At 47.8% G+C, this 25,346-nt stretch overlaps 6 protein-coding genes across 6 annotated transcripts; 3 read left to right on the top strand and 3 right to left on the bottom strand.

Moving 5' to 3' along the window:
- Positions 1-629: 629 nt before the first annotated feature.
- GGS25DRAFT_526571 (uncharacterized protein) lies at positions 630-7,395 on the top strand (the record flags this gene model as incomplete). Its single annotated transcript, XM_049265013.1, has 9 exons — positions 630-1,147; positions 1,210-1,630; positions 1,704-1,923; positions 1,975-2,087; positions 2,144-2,573; positions 2,626-3,075; positions 3,129-6,121; positions 6,173-6,502; positions 6,553-7,395. 9 exons carry the CDS (start codon positions 630-632, stop codon positions 7,393-7,395), a joined length of 6,318 nt encoding a protein of 2,105 aa, XP_049112602.1.
- A 310-nt stretch (positions 7,396-7,705) lies between these two features.
- GGS25DRAFT_511726 (MFS general substrate transporter) lies at positions 7,706-9,959 on the bottom strand. The gene is made up of 4 exons (XM_049262739.1): positions 9,312-9,959; positions 8,915-9,185; positions 8,409-8,778; positions 7,706-8,332 (listed from the first exon to the last, which is right to left on the bottom strand). The coding sequence occupies exons 1-4, from the start codon at positions 9,640-9,642 to the stop codon at positions 7,823-7,825; spliced, it is 1,482 nt and encodes a 493-aa protein (XP_049112601.1). The 5' UTR covers positions 9,643-9,959; the 3' UTR covers positions 7,706-7,822.
- A 497-nt stretch (positions 9,960-10,456) lies between these two features.
- On the bottom strand, positions 10,457-12,615 carry GGS25DRAFT_97150 (uncharacterized protein). Its single transcript, XM_049266189.1, has 4 exons — positions 11,900-12,615; positions 11,681-11,838; positions 10,598-11,093; positions 10,457-10,536 (listed from the first exon to the last, which is right to left on the bottom strand). Exons 1-3 carry the CDS (start codon positions 12,364-12,366, stop codon positions 10,912-10,914), a joined length of 807 nt encoding a protein of 268 aa, XP_049112600.1. The 5' UTR covers positions 12,367-12,615; the 3' UTR covers positions 10,457-10,536; positions 10,598-10,911.
- Positions 12,616-13,881: 1,266 nt separating this feature from the next.
- GGS25DRAFT_528622 (uncharacterized protein) lies at positions 13,882-15,176 on the top strand (the record flags this gene model as incomplete). The annotated part of the gene is made up of 6 exons (XM_049265206.1): positions 13,882-14,036; positions 14,228-14,461; positions 14,538-14,569; positions 14,648-14,683; positions 14,743-14,893; positions 14,949-15,176. The coding sequence occupies 6 exons, from the start codon at positions 13,882-13,884 to the stop codon at positions 15,082-15,084; spliced, it is 744 nt and encodes a 247-aa protein (XP_049112599.1). The 3' UTR covers positions 15,085-15,176.
- Positions 15,177-16,895: 1,719 nt separating this feature from the next.
- On the top strand, positions 16,896-19,327 carry GGS25DRAFT_528620 (uncharacterized protein). The gene is made up of 5 exons (XM_049265205.1): positions 16,896-17,190; positions 17,250-17,843; positions 17,912-18,245; positions 18,322-18,857; positions 18,990-19,327. The coding sequence occupies exons 1-5, from the start codon at positions 16,946-16,948 to the stop codon at positions 19,129-19,131; spliced, it is 1,851 nt and encodes a 616-aa protein (XP_049112598.1). The 5' UTR covers positions 16,896-16,945; the 3' UTR covers positions 19,132-19,327.
- Positions 19,328-21,060, bottom strand: GGS25DRAFT_96990 (transferase family-domain-containing protein). Its single transcript, XM_049266186.1, has one exon. It carries the CDS (start codon positions 20,907-20,909, stop codon positions 19,524-19,526), a length of 1,386 nt encoding a protein of 461 aa, XP_049112597.1. The 5' UTR covers positions 20,910-21,060; the 3' UTR covers positions 19,328-19,523.
- Between the last annotated feature and the right edge of the window lie 4,286 nt (positions 21,061-25,346).

The raw sequence follows: 25,346 nt of genomic DNA, 5'->3' as shown, positions 1-25,346 counted from the left end.
GGGAAGGCAACTGCCCTCATCCGAGCATGCTTTCTAAGTGTACTCCTAACAGTATGGCCGACGGCCAATTACAGATATTGAAGTTATCACTAAGGTCTGCGAGGGGCCACCGGGGGTTGATGACTTGATTGAGTGTTTACCAGGCGAAGGAATCAAGCACATAATCTCTACTCCCCGTTCCGTGATCGAAAATCAGCTCACGTTATCTGACTGAAGATGCAAAAAGAAAAGGAGGTTATGTCGCGATGTGCATCCCTGATAAGAGGTAAGTAAGTAAGGCGGACAGAGTTAGCTAACTACGTAATCAAACATGATTGTCAGCCATGAAACCTCATGCTGGTGCTATGAAGCTTGGAATTCTTGGCGGTTTCCGTGTAAGAAGGCTTATCAAACTCCAGATCGGATCGGATCGGAGGGTCTTGAGAGTATGCCTCGGTGCCAAGTAACTGAGTCTGTATACTATTCGGGAGGAATGATAAAAGCTAGCTTCCACCTCAGAACAGAAAAAACAAAAAAGATACTTACCTCGGATATCCAGTGTTATCAGTCTGTGTCATTGTCTTCATCACTCATAAAGATTGTTTGCTGAACTTACCTACTATACCACGAAAGAAAGAAAAGACAAGAAAATGACCATTAAATACCCCCGCCGTTATGTTGAGCCCGTGGCCATCTGCGGCATGGCCATGCGTCTTCCCGGTGGCATCAAGACCGCGGAAGACTACTGGGACGCCTTGTATAACGGCAAGGACCTGCGGACACCGGTTCCCTTGTCCCGGTACAACATCAAAGGCTTCGACAGCTCCATGGGAATGACGAACACCATCCAGCAAGACCACGCATACTTCTTGGAAGACGACCTGGCTGCCTTCGATGCGGGGCTGTTCAGCATGACGCGGAACGAGCTGGAGAAGGCTGATCCGCAGCAGCGTCTGCTTCTGCTCGTCGTTCGCGAGTGTCTTGAGAGCGCGGGTGTGACTGATTATAGGGGCAGCCTCACCGGGTTCTTTGTCGGTACATTCTCCGAGGACTGGCTACAGGCGCAATCCAAGGAAGAGCAACATGCTAGCGGCTATGTGCTCACCGGCCACCTCGACCCAATGTTGGCAAATCGGGTGGCCTTTGAATATGATCTCCGGGGTCCTTGGTAAGTCGAAGCTTTCCCCGGTGGGTAACTAGATGAATGAGTAGCTGACTTGTGAGATAAAGTTACGTCATCAAGACAGCATGTTCTTCGTCGATGATTGCGCTCCACAATGCAGTCCGGGCGGTGCAGAACCGGGACTGCAATGCTGCAGTGGTGTCAGGATCAAACCTCAACATGGGGCCTATTACCACTGCGTCCATGACCCAAGAGGGGATCATGTCCCCAGAAGGCTCATGCAAAACTTTTGACGCACGTGCTGATGGGTATGGACGTGGCGAAGCAGTCAATGCCATCTACATCAAACCACTTTCCGATGCTATTCGAGACGGCAACCCAATCAGGGCCGTCATTCGAAATACTGGTGTTAATCAAGATGGCCAAAGCAGCGGGTTATTCGCAACCAGTGTGGTATCGCAGGAGGCTTTGATAAGAAAAGCATATGCAGATGCAGGGCTCGATCCGGCCGAGACGGCCATGGTTGAGGTATGAGTTTCTTTCGATGCTGTATCTTCTCCAGCCTACATGCCTGCCTAGAATTTATCTGACAACTCTACAGTGCCACGGAACTGGTACTCCAGTAGGTGACCCTGTTGAGGCCATCTCCGTTGGCAACGTCTTTGGCGTGCCAAGCGATGGCGTCTATATCGGGTCTGTTAAGCCGAATTTGGGGCACTCAGAAGCCTCGGCAGGTATCTCGAGTTTGATGAAGGCGGTTCTGGCTTTAGAACATAAGACTATCCCTCCAAACATCAAATTCAAGGTCCCAAATCCCCGCAGTAAGTTGACTTTATGTTGTCTCAAAGGATCACTCGTTAACAAGCCGATAGTTCCATTTGCGGAGAAGAAAATCACAGTGCCCGTTAAGCCTATGCCATGGCCACAGGGAAAAGCACATCGGATCAGTGTTAATTCGTTTGGTATCGGAGGCACCAACGCACATGTAAGAATACCCCTCGTTAAGAGACCTACCTATACTGACACAAACACACACACCAGTGTATTGTTGAATCTGCCGAGCAATACGTTCAAGATCTTTCGACATCTCAGCTAGGTTCCGAGCTGGCTGTTATCTCTGCTAATTCCCAAGACTCTTTAAAAGTCAGGATCGAAAATCTTAAGCAATATGTTTCAACTCACCCCGACTGCTTACCGGATCTCTGCTATACTCTTTCCCGGCGTAGGGAGCATTTTAAATGGAGATCATTTGCGGTCCTTTCGGACCCAAACACGGTAGCATTCAAACCTCCTACTAATAAACCTAACAAGACGCCGACAGTTGTTATGGTATTCAGTGGACAAGGTGCACAGTGGCCACAGATGGGCCACGATTTGCTCACCTCACTCCCGGGATTTAAAGAGGACGTGTTGACAATGGATGAAATCCTACAGAGCTTGGGTGACCGTCGTCCACAATGGAAGGCTATTGGTGAGTTTAACACCTAGGGTAGAAGCGTTTAGCAAAGCTAACAACTTCGAAGAGGAGTTAAGTAAGCCTACCGGCGAGAGCCAAATGAGTCGTGCAGAGTTGGCCCAGCCCCTGTCTACCGTTGTCCAAATTGGTCTAGTCAATGCACTGAAGCGCATCGGTGTCATCCCACGGGCCGTGGTGGGACACTCCAGTGGCGAGATCGCGGCTGCATATGTTGCAGGGGCTCTCACCTTGCGTGAAGCCACTACTGCAGCTTACTACCGGGGTCATGTATCGAAGGGGTCTTCCACTTCAGGGGCAATGGCTGCAATTGGATTGGGGGCCGAAGACACGCGAAAATATCTTCCCGATCGGGTGGTCGTAGCTTGTGAAAACAGTCCCTCGAGCACCACAATCTCAGGTGATGCGGATAAGCTGCAAGAGGCATTGGCAAACATCAAAAATGCCCTGCCTGACACTTTCGCCCGTGCCCTCAAGGTCGAGATGGCGTATCATTCTCGTGAGTCCTCCTATTACTTTAATTTGGTGGTTGTCTGTTAACGAAACAACTAGACCACATGATTGCTTTATCAGATGGGTACATGTCATGCTTGGGTGATGAGTTCACAAACTTTACCCAGTGGCGAGACAACCGACTGCAGATCCCACTCTTTTCTAGCCTGAGAGCCAGAAAGATCACAGATGCCCATGAACTTGGTCCCCAGTACTGGGTCGATAATTTGACAAGCCCTGTGCTCTTCAACTCTGCTGTCAATTGCATCTTGCAAGAAGTTCGCAATCCCTTATTTCTCGAGATTGGCCCACACTCTACCCTTCAGGGGCCGATCCGCGAAATATGTGCCGGTCAAAATGCAAAATTCGACTATGTCCCAACTATGCTGAGAGGTAAAAGCTGCATGGAGACTTTTCTGTCCGCCGTAGGACAGCTTTACCAGCAAGACGTCGCTGTCGATTTCGGTGCTCTATATCCATCAGGCAAAGCCCTGACAGACTTACCCGCATATCCTTGGTCTCTAAACGAGACATATTGGTATGAGCCAAGACTTTCAAGAGAATGGCGTCTTCGTCCCTACGGCCAGCATGAGCTACTTGGTCGCAAGATTGCCGAAAGCACCTCGATCAACCCTTCTTGGAGATTAGTGCTTGTCCCTGATCATGTGCCATGGATTGCCGATCACAAGGTTCGCGAAGATACAGTTGTTCCTTTCGCTGGTTTCGTGAGCATCGCGGGCGAAGCTATTCGACAATTGACCGGAATTGAGACAGGGTATGGTGTCAAGAATGTTCGGGTCACCACAGCGTTGGTACTCGGTGAGGCTGCGCCAAAAGAAATTGTGACTGCACTCCGGCAACAACCAGAGTCAGACTATTATCACTTCAACATCGCATCGCATAATGGATCCACCTGGATTACACATTGTGAAGGTTTGGTGAAGGCAATTGTTGATGGTGCGCCAGAAGCCAAGCAACCTGTCGAGCTGCCTCGGATAGCGGATGCAACCAGATGGTTCGAAACGTTTGCAAAGGTCGGCTTTAACTATGGCCCCAAATTTCAGCTCCTCGACAACTTGTCCGCAAGTACGACCACCGAAGCTGCAACAGCTTTGGTACATACAAGTGATGAGATTATAAAGGGACCATTCCTCTTCCATCCAACTGCTATGGATGCGTGCTTACAACTTGCCATCATCGCCGGTGCGAAGGGCCTACCACGCCACTACACCGAGCTGAAGGTACCCACAGAGATCGATGAGCTTGAGGTATATCGCGGGGCATCGCTAATGCGGGCTGTCGCCCATCCTTCAGACATCAGCTCGGCTATGGATGTTGAGTGCGTAGCAGATGGGAAAGCCTTGTTACGCATCCGCGGTCTTCGCTTCACGCCGTTGCCTGAAGAGAATGTTGGACTTCCACATCACACGGACGGAGCATACCTCCACTGGCGCCCCGACTTTGACTTTCAAGACCAAAGTGCCATACTGGTCAAGCCCCCATCCGACAATTCCGGTACTAGTCTTTTGGAAGAGTTCACCTTATTGTGTATACTGGACGCCGTGGATCGGCTTGGAGGCCGCAAGCCAACTAACGCGTACTTCGAGAAATATGGGAAATGGCTTTCTCGAAAAGCCAAAATAGTCACTGCTGGAAATTCGCCAATTATCGGAAATACAGCGAAATTGGTTTCCCTTTGTCGTAGCGAAAGATCTACCTTAATTGCCAACAAATATTCCCAACTGATTAAGATCCCTTCCAGGGCTCCGTACGCGGTTGCGATAGCACAAATCCGAGACAACATTGAAGGCTTATATACTGGGACGGTCGATCCGGCGCAGCTTCTAATGGAAAACGACATCCTACCAAATGTTTACGGCGTAATCAACTTTGACTATGCCGGATATGTTAAATTGATGTCGAATTCCCGACCAGCGCTCCGAGTGCTCGAGATTGGTGCCGGGGCAGGCGGCACTACCGCAAGAATCTTGTCCCAGGCTGTCCAGGTCGGCGCATTGCCTCCTTACTCGGTGTACACGTACACTGACATCTCGCCTGGCTTTTTCCCGCAAGCTCGCGAGCGTTTCAGCAATGCGCCAAACATCGAATATAAAGTTTTCGACGTTAGCAAAGACCCTCTTGCACAGGGCTTCGAGGCTGACTCATTCGATCTCATTCTGGCACCATACGTTGTTCATGCAACTCCTTGCCTTCAACAGACGTTGAAGAACTTGAATGTGGTACTGAAGCCAGATGGCCGGCTCCTCCTTTCCGAACCTGCAACCGTGGGAGCGTCGCCTGGCTTTATCTTTGGGGCTTTCGCATCATGGTGGTCTGGTGAGGCTGATGGCCGTGAATGGGAACCTTTTGTTTCCAGAAACCGTTGGGATGAAGAATTGCAGCATGCTGGGTTCTCTGGCGCAGATAATGTTGTGTACGACGCACCACTACCGTACCGATACTGGTCTACCATTATTGCACAGCCCAAAGTGTCTATCTCAAGTGAGAATAAGTCTCGTGTCGTGTTAGTAACCGAAGACATTAACAGCAAACTTTCTATCAATTTGTCCCAAGAATTGGCGAAATCCGGCTTGGACATTATCAACAAGAGTCTGGCCGAGGACGTTGCCGACGAGCACGACGTTATTTTCGCGCTGGATCTAGAGAGACCGTTTTTCGAAGATATTTCTTCGCAGAGATGGGCGACGTTCAAGAGCCTAATTCAGAGATGCGAAGCGATTCCCTCGAGAAAGTTACTATGGCTACTCCCACCCACACAAAAGGGTTGCCAAATTCCCCAAAGCGGTCTCTCAATTGGGCTTTTGCGATCAATTCGCTCGGAGCTATCTCTATCATTGACAACTTTAGAGGTCGATTCGGCAGATGTGGATTTGGCGAGCCATGTTGGGAATGTCTTCAAGAAGGCTCTAGGGGAGCAGTTGACTCAGCAGCTGCTTCCAGATAGAGAGTTCTTAGTTGAAAATGGCACAATCAACGTGGGCCGCTACATTCCATTTTCAATCTCTTCCGAGCTCGCACGCAGTGTTCGAAAAGTATGTACAAAGTACTCCTCTTTCGGGATCAAACAATTAATCATGCAGCAGGCTACCTCAAATGGCATCGCCCCCCCGGTCATTGGTGACGCATTGCGATTTGACCCGCAAGCTTCGTATATCGTGACTGGTGGTCTCGGCGGCCTTGGGCGAGCTACTTGCTCTTGGATGGCTGAACGGGGTGCTCGATTCATCACCGCAGTCTCAAGGTCTGCTGGCCATTCTGCAGAGGATAAGTCATTCATTGCCGAGATGAAGAGTATGGGATGCGTTCTCACCCCCATTGCTGGAGCTATCCAAAATTTCGCAGTGGCCAAATCTGCTGTGACACAATCGCCTAGGCCGGTGAGGGGGGTCATCCACTTGGCCATGGTGCTTCGGGTAAGAAATAAGAAACTAATGAGATATCGCGCTGGCTAACATCTACTCAGGATGCACTCTTTCCCGATATGACGCACGAAGAGTGGAAGGAGGGTATCTCACCAAAGGTCGATGGTGCCTGGAACCTTCACAATGCACTACAAGGTGTATCGTTGGACTTCTTCCTTGTCACAAGTTCCATCGTCTCAACCATCAACGTCCCCGGTCAGGCTAACTATAACGCTGCCAACACATTCCTAGAAGCCTTTTGTCAATACCGAAACGGCTTGGGACTTGCTGCATCCGCGATCGCTGTTAGTCCCATTGACGACATTGGTGTGGTGGTTGGTAATGATAAAGCTCGTCGCAACCTGCGCTCAAACGGCTTACAGTTTCTCACTGAGCGCGAAGTTCTCGAGTATATCCACTTGGGTATCCTGCATCGCGGGCCAACGCCAATCATTATGGGCCTTCACTCAGATAAACATCTAGATGACGCTGCAAACCATGTGGCTTGGAAGAAAGACCGCCGCATGGGTCTTTACCACAACATTCCCAAAGAGGAAAACGCGGGAGATGATTCGAACGAAGGCAATGGTCTCCGGGATTTCATCGCCAACGTTACGACAACGCCAAGCGAGCTCGACAATCCTGAAAGCATCGCATTTCTGGCTTTGGAGATTGGCAAGCGGGTTTACTCATTCATGCTTAAGCCCATCGAAGAGGTCGATATCTCACTAAGTCTGGTGGAAGTCGGACTTGACTCGCTCATGGCTGTTGAGATGCGACGACTGTGGAATCAAATGTTTGGCTTAACTATCAGCGTTCTCGAGATTATGTCGCTGGGCGCGTTGGAAAACTTTGGTAAACTCGCGGCTCAGGGATTGAAGCAACGACTATTGGTAGAAGCTTAAGGCAAAGTCATGGCAGGACTGTAGTGGAATTCACTTTTTGTTTTTTGTTGAAGTAAATGATGAAAGAAGTGAAAGTCGCGAGACGCGACCGCGGGGGCTAGGCACTTAATAGGTCGCTAAGGTCGCTAAGGTCACTAACGCCACTAACGCCACTAGCTCAGCCATGCAGCCAGGCAGGTACGGTCTTAATTCAATTGGCCGATGAGTGGAAGTACCTAATTCACACATCACGTGGCCCCCTTATTGTAGACCAATTAGGGGATCATGAGCACAAGTCTGAAATACCCTTCTAAACATTGCTCAAGCAAATTATTATATTAGGCATTACATAAGAATATATATCCCCTTCTTTGTTACCCAGTCTTCCCATTTTCATTCCATTCAATCGTAATCCGTTAGTCAGTCAGTCATGCCCACACCCCTTACTTCAACATTTCACAGCCAAAGTCCAGCCGCCCTTCTGCACCCTCACAAACGCAAAGCAGATAAACCCAATAAAGCTCATGATCGCCGCCCACGCCTGTGCCCCCGTGAACTTGCCGCCGTTAGCCGCCTGTATGGCCCCGCCAATCGGGGGCCCCGTCAACGCCGCAAACGACGAAATGCTGAAAGCCATCCCCAATCGCGTGCCCACCGTGTCGAGCCGTTTGGTGACGCTGGCGATGCAGGTGGCGGTGAGACACTGGAAGCTGCCGGAGCATATGCCGTAGAAACACGTGAAGATGTACAGGCCCGGGATGTCGTCGACGGCGAGCCAGCAGAACGCGACGATGGCCCAGGCGAGGGTTACGGGGAACATCACGTTGACGGGCCCGATGCGGTCCGCGATGATTGGGGGGATGACGCGGAAGATGATCCCGGCGCCGTTGATGAGGATCACCATGATTGAGGCGGAGGAGTAGGAGAGGCCGAGTGTTTCGCGGCCGAAAGATGCAATCTGCAGGAAACACCCAGCCTGTTAGCAGGAACTCTCTGGTCGTTTACGCTATAATAGTAGGTAGGGGCTTACTCACATAGTAAAAGGTAAAGTAATTCGCCATCGACGTTGCGAATATGCCCGCCACAACGCCATTGTACACCCATTCACGGAATGCCGCAAACTCGATCAGGGGGCCGGATTTCCTAGGCGGCAGGCGCGGACGCATGAATGCGATCACGATGGAAAGGCACGCGACGTTGATGAACCCCAGCACTCTTGTCGTCCATGCGAAGCCCAATGTCGGGAGTAGCTGTCGGACGACTAGGGGGTAGACGATGCCGCCGGCGGAGTTCCCCGTCGTCGCGAGGCCAACTGCAAGACCTCGCCTTTTATTGAAGTAGGTTGTGACGAGGGCGAGGGAGGGGGTGAAGATGATTCCACTGCCGATGCCTGTACATATTTGGCTGTGGGTTTTGAAACATGTTGCGTTAGCTTCTAATTGCCAGACAAGGTGCTAGGCATAGGCAAGGGAGGATTCTCAAGATACAATTTGAGAAAAGGGGGCTCTGGGGGGTTATTCTAGAGTGTTTTGGAACATACCTCAGCATCAGTGACCAGTACTGCGTCGAGAGGCTCATTAGGAAAATGCCAAGCACTTGGACGACTGCACCAACCATAAAGGTAGGCAGGAAGAGGCCTGCATCGAACAAGCGACCGGAAAACACTCCGATGATCAAGCAAAACCATATCTGGAGCGACCCGATCCATGAGATCGCCGACGGGGATTGTGGCAGTACCGAGCTGTAGTAGGTCTGGAAACTACCGAACGAGTTTACCCACCCCCACGTGGTGAAGATGACTAGCCATCCCACTATTCCAAGTTAGTGAAGTCATTCGGGGTGATGAATGCTGGATTTGGAATGTTGATTGGATGGATGGTTAAGTTGAACACTAAGGTGTAGATCTACAGTATTGAATGTCTGAAAAGTATACGTACTGGCAACTTGTAACCAAGCATTAGCACCTCCATCTGGCGGGGGTGGTGGTTCTGGCCAGTCCCTTGTGGTAAGGCGTGAGGCAACATGCGAGAGTGCATTGCTCGCAGTTCTCCTAATTTCCCCCGACGGTCTCAGCCGCTTGTCTTTAGGTTGGTTTCGGCATACATCGCTAGGCCCCTCTTTGGTCTTCTGTCGTTGGATGGCATCTTGCTCAGTCTCATTCTCATTGTCACCATAAAAGGAAGCGTTGGATCCACTATCTTCATGGGTCCCTGTCAGAGCCGAGCGGCCCTTCTCCTCCTCGTGGTCGTTAGTGTCCTGGTTCGACATGATTCTATGTAGGTTCTATGTAGGTAAAACGACAACAATTGGAGCTTGGAATGAAAGAATATAGGGAAGCTTTACCCACTACGGCCATCACAAAATCATAAAATAAAGCAGATTGGCAAACTCTTAAAAGGAACATCGGTATAAGCACATGTTACAGCAACACTTCTCTCTATGCTCCGTCTTCGGCCCCATTGGCCGGTTATTAGCAACATAACTTGGTAATACGCCCTTCAGGGCTCCATCGACTTGACGAGTGCCGCTCCGGTTGGCTCCATTGTGGAGCCGACGTGCATAAATCCGGGGCAAAAAGGTGACCGGAACGGGTTCAAGGCGATCTTTACAGGAAGAACCCACAGAAGCGGTCACTTGTCGTTGGATCGAGGTCGTCAATCGGGTTGATTCCCTACTCGACGACAGAGTTTTTCGATGCTCTGTGCCACCTATATCCCCAACACCCCTGAGCATCTCCCGCGACACCGATTGCTGGATCAATTGGGCATCGTTTTTCTTTATCATGTTGTCGTATAGTCTTTGAAAAAATGACACAAAGCTCACCGACTCTTATACGGGCCTTTCCCCGCCCGGCATCGCAAAGAAACTAGGCGAATTAAAGACATTCTTTCACAAAGGAAAGTACACTGAATATATGAGGGTTTGATCGGTGCTCCACTGCGACAGTCGGTCATAACATCGAGTATCGGTATATCGTCACATGCCAAGCATTTAAACCAGAAAGCAACGCTACCCAACAATCGCAATGCCAGTACTCCAATAGGAACTTTGCCACTTGATGAAATATCAAGTATCAAGACGACATGTGCATGTGCTAGGTGCACCTACTACTAGCTAGGTGCCTACCAAGTAGCCTAGATATCTCAGTTGTTGAGCAAACATCTGATCTAGGTTAGATCCCTTGCGTTCGATTAGAAAATGTGTGCTCATTCGTGTGTTTTACTTATATTTAGATTTCTGAAGGACATGACCCAGGTTTTGGGTCGTTTTGGTGTGTTATTTATATAGGGGCTTCATAGCGAGCCACCCCACACCTTGAAATCCCAACATCCGTTAGCACCATTTTCCTTAAACACTCCAGATTTCCCATTCTTATTCATGCCTAATATAAGTAAAAAATAATTAGTTATGCCCACCGTGACTTGAAAGATCGACGAAAGCCAAGGCTGTGTCACTTATTTTCGTGGAAGGGCTTACATGTCTTGATAACGTTGGCATAATTGTCTGAGCATGTTTTATCTGAGAACTTGTACTCCTTTAACGGCTTACATCCCGTCTTGTCTGGCGATGGTGTAACCGCAACCCAGATCTTGCTATCAGATCCCTTAGGGCCGGCGGATGTCTTACAATAATCCTCGCTCTTAGGGGCCCATTGATCGAAAACCCCCCTTGAGCTTTCCCCCAGGCAGTAAGCAGGAAGGTGAGTTTCTTCATCTTGGCTAATGGGAACTCAGGAGTTAGCTGGTATCACCTCCCAGAGCTTTGAGTCATGAATATAGGTAAGTGAAGGGTGTAGGCCTTGCTAGAAGATGAGAGAAAAAATACTGAAGTACGTACTGCTTTGAATCCATGAAGAAATAGGTCTTCCCGGACCATTCGTCGTTCGGCTTCACTGACCATCCATAGCCGCCGTTACAATATTGGCGTACAGCCGCGCGATAGACATCGGCAGGATGGTCTGTAGTATCTATATCATCTATCCGTTTCAAGTCGCAGGTGATCCCTTTTTCCTCGGGCTTGTTAGTAGGGGACGTCTTTGAAGCTGAGGTCTTGGAAGATTGAGTTGTCGAAGCTTTGGAAGTCGTAGATGTAGCCCTCGCGGGCGTAGAAGTCATGAATGATCTAGATGTTGATGTTTTGGAGGTTTTGGAGGTTTTGGACTCCGTAGAAATAACAGAATCGGTGAAAATTTTCAATAGTTTCTGTTCGGCTACAGCATCAGAGGTCAATATATTTCACCAAGAGTTTGATCATTTTGACACTGGGCAATATATAATTTAGAGCACGCCTTTGGCCTGTCACTTACCCCATGATCGCATTTCTGGGCTGACTGTACGACGAGAAGTAGGCTTAAGATCAATATTGAAAAATCTCTCAGTGCCGAAGTATTCAATAGCACTGGCTGAAGTTGTAATAGTACTCGTCGTAGTGACAACTGAGCCTTGGCAAGTGTCGATTGCATCTCTGTCATATGATTAACAAGAAACTCCCTAGACATCAATATATTCATGACGTAGGTACTCACTTGGGCCGCTTAGTCTGAGTAAAGGTCGCCCATACAGTATCTTTTTCTCTGCTGTACGACTTTATAACGGTAACAGTTGGAACTGCGGTATCGGTAATAGTGCAGCCATCACTTGACTTTCGAGATGTCGTCTGCGTGTTGCTCTTCTGCGTGTTGCTCTTCTGCGTGTTGCTCTTCTGAGTATTGCTCTTCTGAGTATTGCCTGTATGAGTTTTACTTGGTTGAGTATTGCTTGGCTGAATATTCGGTTTGGTTATAGTAGGTTGAATATTCGGTTGGGTTATCGTAGGTTGAATATTCGGATCAATCTTATTAGTCTGTTCAGTCTTTGATCGTGTTGTTGATGTGTTTATTTTCGTCGTAAAAGAAGTATTATCCAGGCACGGACAATCACACTCGCAAGACTCGCCTGCTACTAGATGATTGACAAGGCTAAAAAAAAGGAGTGCAATATTTGAGATTAACATTTTGTCGCGAGATCTTTCATGAAGTGTACCTAGGCATACTTCGTTTTAAATTTAAGCTGCATGTGAGCCTTGCTATATGAGAAGCTACCCGTACCTGCAGGTGTGTGGTGTTCGTAGCAGGTGAGCACCATTCACGGTAGATCATACCTAGGTATGTACCTGCTAGGTACGCAATCCTTATTTATACCTAGTTGGGATGGTATTATTGATGGAATCCTTCAGCCAAGTTCGTGTTACTTGATAAATATAAGGAAAAAAGTTCTCAAATAAGTAGGTCCATATATATAAAGAAATAAAAGAGTAGTCAAGGTAGTTTAGTAGGTAAGCACTTTAATTGACTACCTTAATGAGCGGCATCCTATAATGGTATTAGAGATTTTGGACTATAAATAGGAAGGGAGACTGGGAATTTACCTAGAAAGGTCCAATTTATAATCCTTTAGGAATAGCCTATCCATTCAACCCAATCTAAAGATCATATTAGTTTACGAAATGATTGTCAGATTAACTATATAGTATAAATCCATAATATTAGGATTGAAGCTATTTGCAGGATGTTCACGTGGTATGTCTTCCTTCTAGGTCCACCTTACAGCTAATAAGGCAAACGGCACTCAATAGCATAACCTTAGCTCATTCATTTCTTTACCTATATACCTACCTAGGTAGATAGATTTCAGATTGTACAGCGACACCAGAAAGCGAATGATTGATCTCTCATTAATTGTCTCTAGGTTAGTTTATGTGAGTATATCTCACAATAGACGACCTTGACTTATTGCCCTTATCTACGGTTAATATATCAGGAGTCCTTTGATTTCAAGCCTACCTAGGTACCTATTGGAGCATTTTATTCATTAATAACCTTTTAGAATAATGATTGCCCGTTATATCCTCATAGTCCTCACCCTGGGTCTATCTCTTATATCTGCCAATGTGGGTCCAGAGCTCGGGAAGTTATTCAAAGCAGGGGAACGATACTTTCCAGACAGATACACAGAGTCTGGTTGTAAAGCTCATAAAACAGACCTAGAGGTCTCTTATATGGAAGCAGTAAAGGTGCCTGGTTTCCAGTCCTTCCTAAACAATTTCCTGTGTTCTCTTCAAAACGTGCTTGCTGACTATTCTGAAGATGGTAGGGAAAGCTAAAGAGGCACTTGACTATCTCAAGGGTAAAACGAAGCCTTCCGGGTTTGGAAAGGACGCGTTTGAATGGCAAAGGCGAGCGGGAGCCCTAAACTGCAAGTATCTCTCTTTTATGCCACATTTATATAACCTAATAGGTATCTAACTTCTCATATAAGCCCTTCTTGGGATTTATATCAATACTCGTACAGGAGAGCCATCGCAGCATCCAATGCTTCCCCATGGAGGTAATCTGAATTTTGTGGCAGATGTAAGTACTCCAGTAATCCCTATTATTGCTACACCAAACTACGCTGTTACAATGCTTACTGTCGCCTTCTTTCAACCCAGTCTTATAAAGCGATATATGAGGGTATGATGTCCAATAAAATGTTTCACGCAGATGGGACGGAGCGACGCAATGGCCTATACTGCAACCATTCTGGCTTCGCATATTACGGCCCCGAACAACAAGATCCGTATACACCCGTACCCTTAAAAATCAAGGATATCATAGTAGACGGCGAGCATGTATATCCTAGGGGGTAAGTGAAATCCAGAGTCCACCCTATGTCTCCGTTGAAAATGCTCGTTTCTTCGCATCTTTTATCTCATCTTTGCTCGTCTCACCTCAAAGCATGTTTTTATTGCCCATTGTTTGATCCAATAATCAGCTATGAACCCGTTATAATGCCAGCCATCAAAGGGGGGAGAGTGCTGACTGTGTGTTGTACAGCTTTTGGTACTTTAATGAGAACAAGATGATGGACGATACGTGGACACCGACATGGCATAATCTATGTGCAAATAGAAGAACAATGGCTCAAACAGCTGTGAATTTCGATTTCATATTATGGTGCGAAGCGGGACTTGATGCACAGTTTGCCAGTATCGCCCACAAGAATCCTGTGGACGGCACCCCTCTCTCCGACTTTGAACAGTATATGGCCCTAACATGGGTACATGAACTGTAAGTAAAATGTCATTCGGGATACAGGCGTCGAAAACTCTATGAATGCAAAACTAACTCGGTTGCATTGCTGTAGTGCTCATTACATCGATATTCTTATAGATGACGGTAAAGAACCCTCCACTCAGGCGTCTATATTCACGAGATCCGCCTGAATATTGAGACTGACTTTAATACATCTTATAGTACCGGCTATGGACTATGTCGGAGAACCCTTGATGGGTGAGTAAGAAGATGCCAGATGATTTTGGACATTATAATATGGCTAACACATCTTCTAGAGGACTTATTAGATGAGAACGGTGTGAAAATAGACGAATCGGATACCCCAGTGTTGACATACGGTCCAGAATTGATCGCCAACCTAGTTAAGTATAACCCAGAAGACGCTATCTTCACGGCTGACACCTATTCCTACTTTGCCCTTGCGATGTACGAACTCCATGACCCTCTGGACTGATAAGCATAGATATTAACCATGTTACAGGTACTTTGAAGACTTTATTTGGGAATATTATGAAGCAGAAAGCTTCGAGAAATGGAGCGCCAGAGGTGGTCGGCCGTATAAGAAAGGGCCGTACAATGGGGACTATGTCAAACCAGCTGACCTACCAGCAAGGTGATTCAGACACTGGTCGGAGACGAATTCATAAACAGCAGATATATGCTCAAGTAGCTATCTCTTGTAATTCTTAAAAACTTAACTATAAATAGAGCTTGTTACCAATATAGACCTTATCGGAACTCTTTATCCATCGTCTAGTTCGGTGTGATGACATAGCCTTGGCTTATTGTCCTGTTCTTCGAAGACGTACAGCGGAACCCCAGCATTTGCCCGAAAAGATGATGCTGTCTGATTCCCCCAATTATTTCATGTTTTTGAGATCTCTCATAGATACCTACTAGGTAGGTAAGTATCTATAGGTGAGGGAGACCAATATTTATCTAAGTAGCTTGTCTTAGTCATAGGATGTTAAGGTCAGAACCTCCATGTCTCAAAGACTAACAGAAATAAGCTACGAATCGTAGACCAGCAATTAGCAGTATCTAACCAGGCCTTCACTTATTTAAGAGGCTTCTGTAAGATAGGTTCATTCCAGGTAGTCCTGCCCCCTGGTGCTGCCCCTCCCCTCTGTGTTGGTTGCTTGGGCAGCTGACTGCCTAACCACTGCAGGTGAGTGAACCAGGAAGAGTCTAATGGCTTCTCCAGATTGGTAATAATCCACCCTAAACGTCGTTAGCGACCAGTAAGTCGCCGAATGGCGGCGAACTGTTCGGCCGCATATCGATCAGCCTCACCTATTTTTATCTGTTGCAGTACATCTGCAACCAAGAAGAAGAAAGAGGAAAGGAAGAAAGCTTGCTTTATTCCCAACTACGGATGGCGGAGTGCCAATATATGGCCATAAGGGCCATAAGGGCCATATGGAGCCTAAGGGTGCCTGAGGCACCTGCAACATTATCACTCTTATCTAACCCGCCGTGCTCGCTCACGATGTTCTAGGAATGTGGTGATATGTTTGCCTGCCCTTTCTTCCGGCCTATCCACGTGTATCCATGCATGCTTCACGTGGCTCTCCTAGCCGCCATTCTCACGAGGGGCATCAAACAAGGGTCAGCAAGCCGGAGAGGGTCTCCAAAGCACCTTTACCAGGACTTTGTGCATTGATTTGGGTCATGGGTATTTAGAGATATAGCTACGTAATAGCAGTAGGTAAGCTTAAATGCTAGATAGGTAGGTACCTGGGTGGGCATCTCTGAGGCTCTAGTTGGAGCTTTCCATTGGCTTGGGTAGCATTTTGATGATCAATTGTGGTAGCCTCAGCTATGTCGCATTCTCATTTTTGCACATAGGGGCTGACGCCAACATTTTATTTATAACGTGCAGTAGTGAGCGCTCGAAGGAATATTGGGGGGTTTGCTGCTTTCGAGGGAGGGGTCGCCCCTTTGTCTCCTCTTCCGTTCCCAAGGCTGGAAAACTTCAAGTTGTCTTGATATACTATACTTTTGGCAATCGCAAAGCGCGCAGTAGGAAAAGCTGATATCCTACCTTGTTCACTTTTAGTGTGATTAATATGTATATCAGAAACAGATGTTGGTAGGAAAACCCCCTGCTGGGTGGTTTTGCAGGGTTTCATTCTCCCTATTTTGGGCAAGTTAGCTGTGCCTTTCCCTCCCTATTCCCACGAAGCCCTTAACTACCTGCACATTTTGGACTCCGCCACGGTTCCTTGCTTGCAGAACGCCTCATATCGGCCAGGGTAAGCTTCCTTTCCGCATCCAGGAACCAAAATTGTTACATGCAATGTGGGAGGAGGTAGGTACTAGGCAGGCAGGCAGGCAGGCAGGCAGGCAGAGAATGAATATTAATATAAGAACAATCCGTCCAATTGAAGCGAATGGGTAATGAGATGCTTCTTCAGTTGGGATCTAAACCTCATGTCTCATATACACGCATAGATAGTAGGAATTTAAAACGACAAGATGTTTCTGTCCAGAGTGGTCCTCACCTTTGGCTGGGCTATGATAGCATCTAGCACTATCTCCACTGCAGTTTCCACTCCCGATGTCGTGGTCAGCGTTCGAGATTCCTCAGGTGCATCCTCTGCCAATACTTTCCACGCCCTCCGAAAGTCGCTCGTGGATATTCATTCGCAAAGGCGAGACGTTGAGTTAAAGAACAGTACGACATTGGATAAGAGTTGGAATAATGCAACGCTGCTTAGCATGTAAGGAGCTGCTGCGCCGTCTCCTATTTACCTAATCTAAAAAATCTAATCAAAAATAGTGCGGCGCAGACTCAGACCCAGAACAACATCACATTAAACGCGGGCATCGACATTATTTGCACGACATGTTATATCAAGGGCGTCGCGACGGCGCAGTTCTCGGTGGATGGCGACTTCAATACCACCCAAGCAATCCAGAACTTCACGGGCGAGGTCCACGATGAGATTTTGAATACCACTAACCAAGTGATCGACTACATCGAGGATTACTTCCCCACAGTGATACATAATTTCGACGATGGCATAGACCTGGACGACTTCGACTTCCCGCCTATCAACATTAGCTTCAATGTGGCCATTCCGGACATACCGGAGTGCCATCTCAAGTTCCAGTTCGACGATCTGGAGCTCTACATGCTGATCGATACTGTGTTATCAGCTGGTGCCACCTACAACCTGAATCTGTACTCGTCAAACACGCCCCTTGGGATCTCTGCAAGCGATGACTTATTCATCGGTGTTATCTTCTCAGTTGACTTGATCCTGAGCGCGGATGCCGAAATCGACATTAGCAGCGGGATTCATATCAAATTGGATGATGGCGTTGGCCTTGATATGGCATTATTTGGTAAAAGTGTCTCAAGTATCACCTTGTAAGAACCCTTTCTTCCCAATTGCCTCACACTGCTCAATTCATGCTAAGTTCTTGGGAAATATATAGCAATGGAGGTGACTTCGAGTTTCTTCCCGTGACGATTGAAAGCGCCGGGGGTCTCATCAAAGCAGTACTTCGTGTCGGAATCAAAGCCGGGTTCCAGCTAGAGAGCCCCTCGGTCATCATTCCGAGCACTGCCTTCTCCGCCAAAGCCAGCGCTGGCGTAGGCGTTAGCGTGTGGGCAGATATTGCAGAGTTCGCAACGAATATCACCGCATCGCCTGAGGGCGACGATGATGACTGTCGCCTCAGAGTTGAGCAGACGTATCAATTCGGACTTGGTGCTGCTGCTGGTGCGACACTTGCTCTTGGACAAGAGACGTGGGGTCCAGCACCAGAGGTAAGTAATTTATTTCTCCTATTCTTAAGTGTATGATTGTAAATGGGTCTTGCTGACTTATTAATGGTGTTCATAGACCAACATCCCCATCTTTTACACCACCATAGCCGATTTGTGTGCTATCCAGGGCCGCACACAGACCACCACAGCGTCCACTGCAGCAATCACAGCTCGGGCTGACGAGGACCTGACAACAACTACACTCACCAAGAAAGTCACCTATTCAGGCATAGGTTGCCAGACTACCGGCTTCGTCAACTGTCCTGAGTCCTTGCAGACTACCACTAAGGTTACGAGTACATTGACCCTTATCACAGCGGTACCCTCTGGGTCAGAGGCCACCTTCCCCGAGACGACTGGGACCACCGTTGCTTCAGCCGTCCCCTTTGGCACCAATAGGAAATCCATCGATGCCACTACAGGGGCTCCCGCGTCATACGTCCCGCCTCCGCCCCCGACATCGTCTGCAGAGGTCGGCGGTATTGGTGGGATTGGCGGTGCTTCCAGCGAGGGGCTGCCAGATCAGGTTCACGGCGTTGATACGAGGATCATAATCGGCGTCAGCGTTGGCCTTGGCGTTCCTGTAATCGCGGCTATCATTGCTGGTATCTTGTGAGTTTTCCATCTGCCACTTCGCTCATCCATTCTTTCCCCCCTGCCCTACCCCCTACCTCCCTACCCAACCATGATTCATCTTACTATCAGGCCGTTATCGATACGTGTGCTAATCCCTTCCTTTCTCAGCTTCTGGCAGAAGCGAGGGAACTACTCGAAAGTGTCTAGGGGTGAGCCGGTGTACCTCAACACACCGCACCCCTACGAGGGATCCCAGGGCAGCCAGCCGGGAAAGAAGACCAACATGACCGCAACAACGACTAGTCATTAGCTAACCACTGGTGCTGTTGCTGCTTGACTTATGACGACTTATGCATTAGAATGGCGTTTAGGGTATTTGCAAGATATACCATGATTTACATCGTTCACCACCAGCAGGTAGGGGGACCAGAGCGCGTTAGCTATTTAGGATTTTATTCTTCTCTAGATGTTTCCTTCTCTAAAAGTGTCTATCCTAGCATCGCTATGAGTGTTATTTGAAGGCTACCTAACAAACGTGCAAGAAACGCTAGACCGTGTTGTGTGTATAAAAAGTTTCCTTTTCCATCATGACCCGTTTTCATATCCGTCGTCCATCACCTTTTCTTTATTTCCTTATATCATTTCCTTTCCTTTCCTCATCCCACGTATGGGGAAGCAAGAGGGGGGGGAGAGAGAGGTAGTCTACCATGTGACAGCCTCGGTGTACTTCTTCAAGATGGGATCCGCCAAGAGTCTGGGTAGGCACTTGTCCTCGACACCGATGATCATCTCGATGCCGCCGTTGGGCAGGGCGGGGAGGACGGCGGAGCCGCCGTTGACGACGCCGATGTCGGGGCAGCGGGTGGCCTTGATGCCGCCGAGCTTGGTGCCGAAGTCGAGGTCATAGACGTTGAAGTTGACCCAGGAGGTCTGGAAGATGTTGTAGCCGGGGACGTCGACGAAGGCGGCGGCGACGACGCGGTTGACGTCCTCGACGTCTTCGAACATGGCGTTCAGGTCGTCCACGAACTCGTTGTCGAGCTTGAGGATCGACTTGCGGATCAGCGCCGCCATGTCCGCCAGGTTGGCTGTCGTCAGCATCTTGCGGATCGGCATCTGCTGCACCACCCAGCCGAGCCAATTGCCGAGCGTGCGAGGGTGCACGGGCGGGTTGGTGCGGGTACGTCCGTCCACTGCGATGTTGAATACGGATACTGGGTCGCCCTCCAGCGTATCAACGGGGTTCTGGGCGTTCATGACTGAGCGCCACATCAGAGCTGAGACGGCGTCGTTGGTGGACACGTATTCCACGCCAGCGGGCTCTGTAGCATTTTTGGGTGCGGTGTCTGCCTTTAGCTTGGCGATGTTCTCGGGGGAAAAGTAGAAGGCTTGGCCAACATGTGCCAGGGAGACCATCTTGGGCGGGGGGGCATCAGGTGTGAAGGGGAGAACGAGCAGCTCGGGATGGTCTTCACGACGGCCGGGGTTACGTCCGGAAGGCTTCATGGCCTTCTCTCTGTCGGTGAAGAGCTCATCGGGAATCTCGTTGACTGTGGTCACAAGACCCTGGATTCTACGGCACTCCTCGGCCCAGGTCTCGAACCAAGTGAAGTAGCTCTTCGCGTCACCAAAGACGTGGAAGCAGGCGACGCCCATAAGCACACCTCCTGGCACGAAGTTGGCCTGGAAATCTACGACGGGCAGTCGGTCACCGGGGGAAGGCCAGGTAAACCTGCGGCACATGTCGGACGTGAAGCACGAGACGGGAAACCTCTTCGCCTTCATCTCGTCCCAGCTGTAGGGGAAGGTCTTCCGCAGATCCTTGTATGTAATGGACTCATAGTCGGTGTATTTTTGCAGTTTCAAAACACCAGCTTGTTTGGCATCGGGGTCGGGTACACCTTCACAGCCCAGGGCTGGAATTCGCTTCTTTGCCGCCTCGAAGCCATCTCGGTAGATCTTGAAGCATTCTTCTAGGTCATAGTCCTTAGGGAGCTCGATAGGGAAGACATAACGGATGTAGGCCTTCGGGCCAGCTTTCTCCAGCGGTATCGCGGCAGGGACTTGGCTTGCGTATTCCGAAGGCATGATTAATATGTAACAGAATAATGTAACAGTGCAGGCTTATTTTTTGAGTGTTGGTAGATGAGAAACAGGTGGGAGATGACGGCTTGGAAGAGCTCTGTCAGAAAGCTTCCAAGTCGAGCCAGATGGCCCTATTATGGACTTCCTATACCGACCAGCACAACGCATATCCATCCACTTTAGGCCTAAGCTGTCACCCCTTGTCCAGTTTCAGTGAGCTGTACCCAAGACATGCAACCGAGCATACGACTAAGAAGGCAAGATATGCAAGTGAGGAGGTGTACAAGTATCTAGGTTGTGAGAATTACCCAGCACAGCGTTGGGCTTGATTGACTAGTTGACCCTTGTGCACGAAGTTGTTGACGCCAGATAAACCCCTTTCGCTGTTACAAGTAGGCATACGTGGAGTATCAAGCACCTCGTTTCCAGTTATGTAACGAGGCATCGAAAGAAAACTGGGGATACAAGTCTTAGCTAAGGAAGGACCTAGGATTAGTGTCGTCGCGTCTCTATGCCCCTGCTGCCGGCCCTGATAGCGGTAGACTCGGTACCGGGGGCCTGTAAGCATGGACTCTGGAGATGTCGAGTCTTACCAACGCAGCAGTTATGCTACCAAGACTGCTACATACTATGTAGAATATTATGACCTGGACCAAATTAGCCCTTTCTCGGGGTCAAATTTCAGTGCAGACCCATACATATCTGTGAGGGAATTACCTAATACACAATGAGAGTGAATAAGGGGTGCCCGTGAGTGTAAATCCTCTAACCCAAATATGTCGGCAGCTGCATCTAGGTTGCATTAATCGCTCACCTAAGAGTAAGCGGTGACAGAGATCACGGCATCTAGATCCTTTTTGCTATCAGTGAGAATGCCTTAAATGGATAGTCATTGCGTAGCCTGGATAGGTATGGTATGAGTGAGAGAAAGAAGCATGCATGTCTGGGTTACATAGGTCGTGATGCATACAGCTCAATATATAGAGGAAGGGTTTGAAGGCATTTTACACATTTGACGACCAACCAAGCTTTCTCATGGGCTGATGAAAGTCAGATAACATGTGAAGAGAGCATGAGTAAAAGTCGGATCATGATGCTCCAAGTCGAGTAGCAATAAACAGCAGTCATTTTGTACATCTATCGTTCTAGCTCAGGTCTAAATGTCCACAATCCGGAATTATAGTGGACATTTTGTGGAATTTATTCCGTTGATTAGGTAATTTGGTTTATATTCCATATTCCAATAGATTTACTCGTCCAGACTCCAGTGCTAAGTGCATACTTACCTTGGTGACCAGTACCTAGGTAGGTAGGTAGGTAGCGTAGTCAGGGGTTGTGACCACTTAATACCACGGTACTTACCGGCTCTTCGTATCAACCAAACGTTTCCTGTCTTGGCCACTCTTTTGTCGGTACAGTTATACCGAATACTGACTAGATCCATTAGTGTTTTATTCGGAATTAAGTCAGTGCATGGTAAGGCTTATACTATGTAACTTCCCAGCTGCTTGGCCTTTGGTGCTAAGGACGATCCCTACGCCTACATAGTAGTTTTTTATGATACCAAGACTACTAGGTAAGCTTTCTTTTCTTCTTTTTCATCATGATCATGGTCATGGTCATGGCCATGGTCATACCTTGAAGGCTTGAACTTCATTATCCCAACGATCTGGGACCATCGCAAGCGAATCATTGTGCCGTTTGCCCCAGAAACAATCAGAAACCACCGAACCTCAGCGGATCATGAATCCGGAGATCTAGTGTAAAGACTAGATTTTTATATACTACCTACCTAGGTATCTAGGCAGCTATCTACTAGATAAACTAGCATTAGCTAATAGAAGGTAAGCTGGATATCTTTCGACTAATACCGACTATGTAACATTGGCTTCAGCCTCCAGAGTCCAGACTGAGAGCCCAGATACACAGATATATGTACCGAGTGTATCTAGGCAGGTACAGAGTATTATGTCGTAGAACTCGTATGGAAGATCCACAATGCATAGGACTTCCCCGTCTCCACCACTTTGGTACGTGGTACGGTTAGGGAAATATACCTGGTAATACTGTAGTATACGTGCATGGGGGTTTACTTCGGTTGGCACGACGTAGTAACTAGTTATGTACTATGTAGTTATCAATGGGCCCCCAAATGTAGATGGCTGCTCCAGTAACCACTTCTTTAGCGTTATGAACCTACTAGAGTCTAGTACCTTAGCCTACCTAGTTACCTATGATTGTATTGACAGTATTGTACTGTACCTTGTACTATGGTACTTGTTCAAAGAACACCCCTTTCTATAAGTGTTCGTACTATGACAACACTGTAGTATTGATTCGGAACGCATAAGTCGTAAGCACTTTAGTTCAACATACTTGCATACACACTTACCTAGCCGAGTAGGTACGTGATTAGCGTTCACGACATACTCATTTTCCCTCATTTTTGAGGTAGTAAAATGGTGTCAGATATTTACTTGCATTGATAGTAAGTGAATCGTTAGTTACATAATTACCCAGGTTTGATCAATGATGATACGATCATGAAAATAGATTATCTGAAAACTGCACTAAATTCCAAGGCATTTAATTACCTGCGAACAAAAAAAAAACATAAAACCACTTGGAACGGGAATACAAGGATGAGAGGTAGCATTTTGCGCTGTTGATCTAATACTACATAACTACTAGGTAGCTGGGTAGCTGGGTAGTTGGGTAACTTGGGTTGGTATAATATTGTTAAGACAATTACGGAAGAGTCCCTAGGAAGTTTATCTTTCGATAATTATCAGGTTTATAATTCGCTCTGTTATTTTCCTGGTTATTAGTTAATAATACTACTTACCACCTTAGCTCATCACCTTAGCTCATCATCTTAGAACCCCAGCCGTGAAGATTTCTTTTTTCTTAGCGTTTGGACGGGGGCTCACCAACAACCGGGCCGCTCAGACATCCCATGGGAACATTCACTTTAGGGAGCACCCGTACACTAAGCTGGGTTGGGCTGGAGAAAAAAGTTGAAATAAGGACTAGCACAAGAAACCCCAGCAAATCAGGTACCTAATCTGGTAATTCCGATTCTCGTACGAGATTCTAACTGGTGTAGGCAGTTTGGATTGCGCGGCACAGTAATTAAGCATAAACATTGTACATATGTCAGCAAAAGCATATGATGATGGCGAGAAGACAACTAGAAGGTATCACGTCTGTTTAGTCATCTTCAGAACGAAAATTCATCCAAAACTACCTAGGGTACCTAGTTGGGTAGATAAATATAGAAAGAACACACGTTATTATCTGCCGTTGAAAAAAAAAAAAAATTATGCGAACTATCTTTTGCATAATAAAGACTACCTGGTACAGGCTGGTAGAAAACCTGGTAAAACTGGGTGACTAATGCAGTCGAAAAGGGGCATAAAGATTCACGTACCCCCACTGCCCACTGCGGCAAGTGTGTTACCCGCTTGCTGAAAAAATTCTTTGAAGAAACTAACTATGTTTTACCATGTATACGGGGTATAAAACATGCTACAGGGCTTAACGTCCAGCCCTGTTGCTGACATAGCACATCTAGTTATAACTATGGATACATCCATACGATTAGGAGGACGAGCCTCCTACTAGTGTAGAATCCCAATCCCCAGGGAAGAACGAGTATCATTGCAGAGTAGCATTCTCACACACACCAACTTCGTATCTAGACCGCCCAATCTCTCTGTTTCACTTTGCTAGAACTAGAGATCTCCCGGGGCACTGGTAGAGGACCTCGGAGGGAGGAACTGCTGGTGGTAGAGACACGAAAACCTCTCATAGCCAATGGAAGGTTCCGAAATAGACTCTTTGTGACGTTATAAATGCTTTACCCTAACCACCAGTCGTATGTTCTTGGTAGAACTCCAGAGAGTCATCATGTTATCGCAAAGATCGTCGGGATTTTTTTGTCAATAGCCTAGGGTATACTGGATATACTATGAAGCATGGATGTCTGGAATGATTAAGGGGGTTCTCTCTGCGGTGGTGAATCCTCTGCAATCTATGTAGATCATTGGGAAAGACAACCAAGCACGGTCATCCCATTCTAGGGTGGGGGCAAGGTGTAAACTGTGCTTACGCAGACAGGCAAGTAATACGCTTGTCAGGGGAACAGGTGGGACACCTATGGCCTCGATAGGCCGGCCCGGAGCACCGGGAGCCCTAGTTTAGGATAGAACGCCTTCGGTCATCTGGGGTCAGTATGGATTCACCCCTTGAATCGTCATTTGGAGCGACCCGACGATTATCACTGCCGTAATTCTTGCATTAAAAGATTGACGGTAGAAAGTTCTACGGGCCACCGATCTCATCTACCTGACTTGCTGCGCCTTTTGCTTTTAATTCGATTGGTCATTCTTTCTTCATGTCACTCGTTCTCTAACTATTTCCCGTCTCTCGCACTTAACG

Source organism: Hypoxylon fragiforme (genome assembly GCF_022984875.1).
Source record: "Hypoxylon fragiforme strain CBS 206.31 chromosome Unknown GGS25scaffold_10, whole genome shotgun sequence".
Classification (NCBI taxonomy): domain Eukaryota; kingdom Fungi; phylum Ascomycota; class Sordariomycetes; order Xylariales; family Hypoxylaceae; genus Hypoxylon; species Hypoxylon fragiforme.
This window is presented reverse-complemented; position numbering and strand designations above follow the sequence as displayed.

What these genes read in the sequence shown, in the direction of transcription:
- GGS25DRAFT_511726 (XM_049262739.1), bottom strand. Translation starts at nt 9,642, where the DNA reads ATGTCGAACCAGGACACTAACGACCACGAGGAGGAGAAGGGCCGCTCG. An exon ending in TACTGGTCACTGATGCTGAG is followed by an intron (nt 8,779 to 8,914) that starts GTATGTTCCAAA and finishes CAAAACCCACAG; the next exon opens with CCAAATATGTACAGGCATCG. An exon ending in ATTACTTTACCTTTTACTAT is followed by an intron (nt 8,333 to 8,408) that starts GTGAGTAAGCCC and finishes TGTTTCCTGCAG; the next exon opens with ATTGCATCTTTCGGCCGCGA.
- GGS25DRAFT_97150 (XM_049266189.1), bottom strand. Translation starts at nt 12,366, where the DNA reads ATGTTAATCTCAAATATTGCACTCCTTTTTTTTAGCCTTGTCAATCAT. An exon ending in ACTCAGACTAAGCGGCCCAA is followed by an intron (nt 11,839 to 11,899) that starts GTGAGTACCTAC and finishes ATCATATGACAG; the next exon opens with AGATGCAATCGACACTTGCC. An exon ending in CCCAGAAATGCGATCATGGG is followed by an intron (nt 11,094 to 11,680) that starts GTAAGTGACAGG and finishes AGTTCCCATTAG; the next exon opens with CCAAGATGAAGAAACTCACC.
- GGS25DRAFT_528620 (XM_049265205.1), top strand. Translation starts at nt 16,946, where the DNA reads ATGTTTCTGTCCAGAGTGGTCCTCACCTTTGGCTGGGCTATGATAGCA. An exon ending in CGTGGGGTCCAGCACCAGAG is followed by an intron (nt 18,246 to 18,321) that starts GTAAGTAATTTA and finishes TGGTGTTCATAG; the next exon opens with ACCAACATCCCCATCTTTTA. An exon ending in GCTATCATTGCTGGTATCTT is followed by an intron (nt 18,858 to 18,989) that starts GTGAGTTTTCCA and finishes TTCCTTTCTCAG; the next exon opens with CTTCTGGCAGAAGCGAGGGA.
- GGS25DRAFT_96990 (XM_049266186.1), bottom strand. Translation starts at nt 20,909, where the DNA reads ATGCCTTCGGAATACGCAAGCCAAGTCCCTGCCGCGATACCGCTGGAG.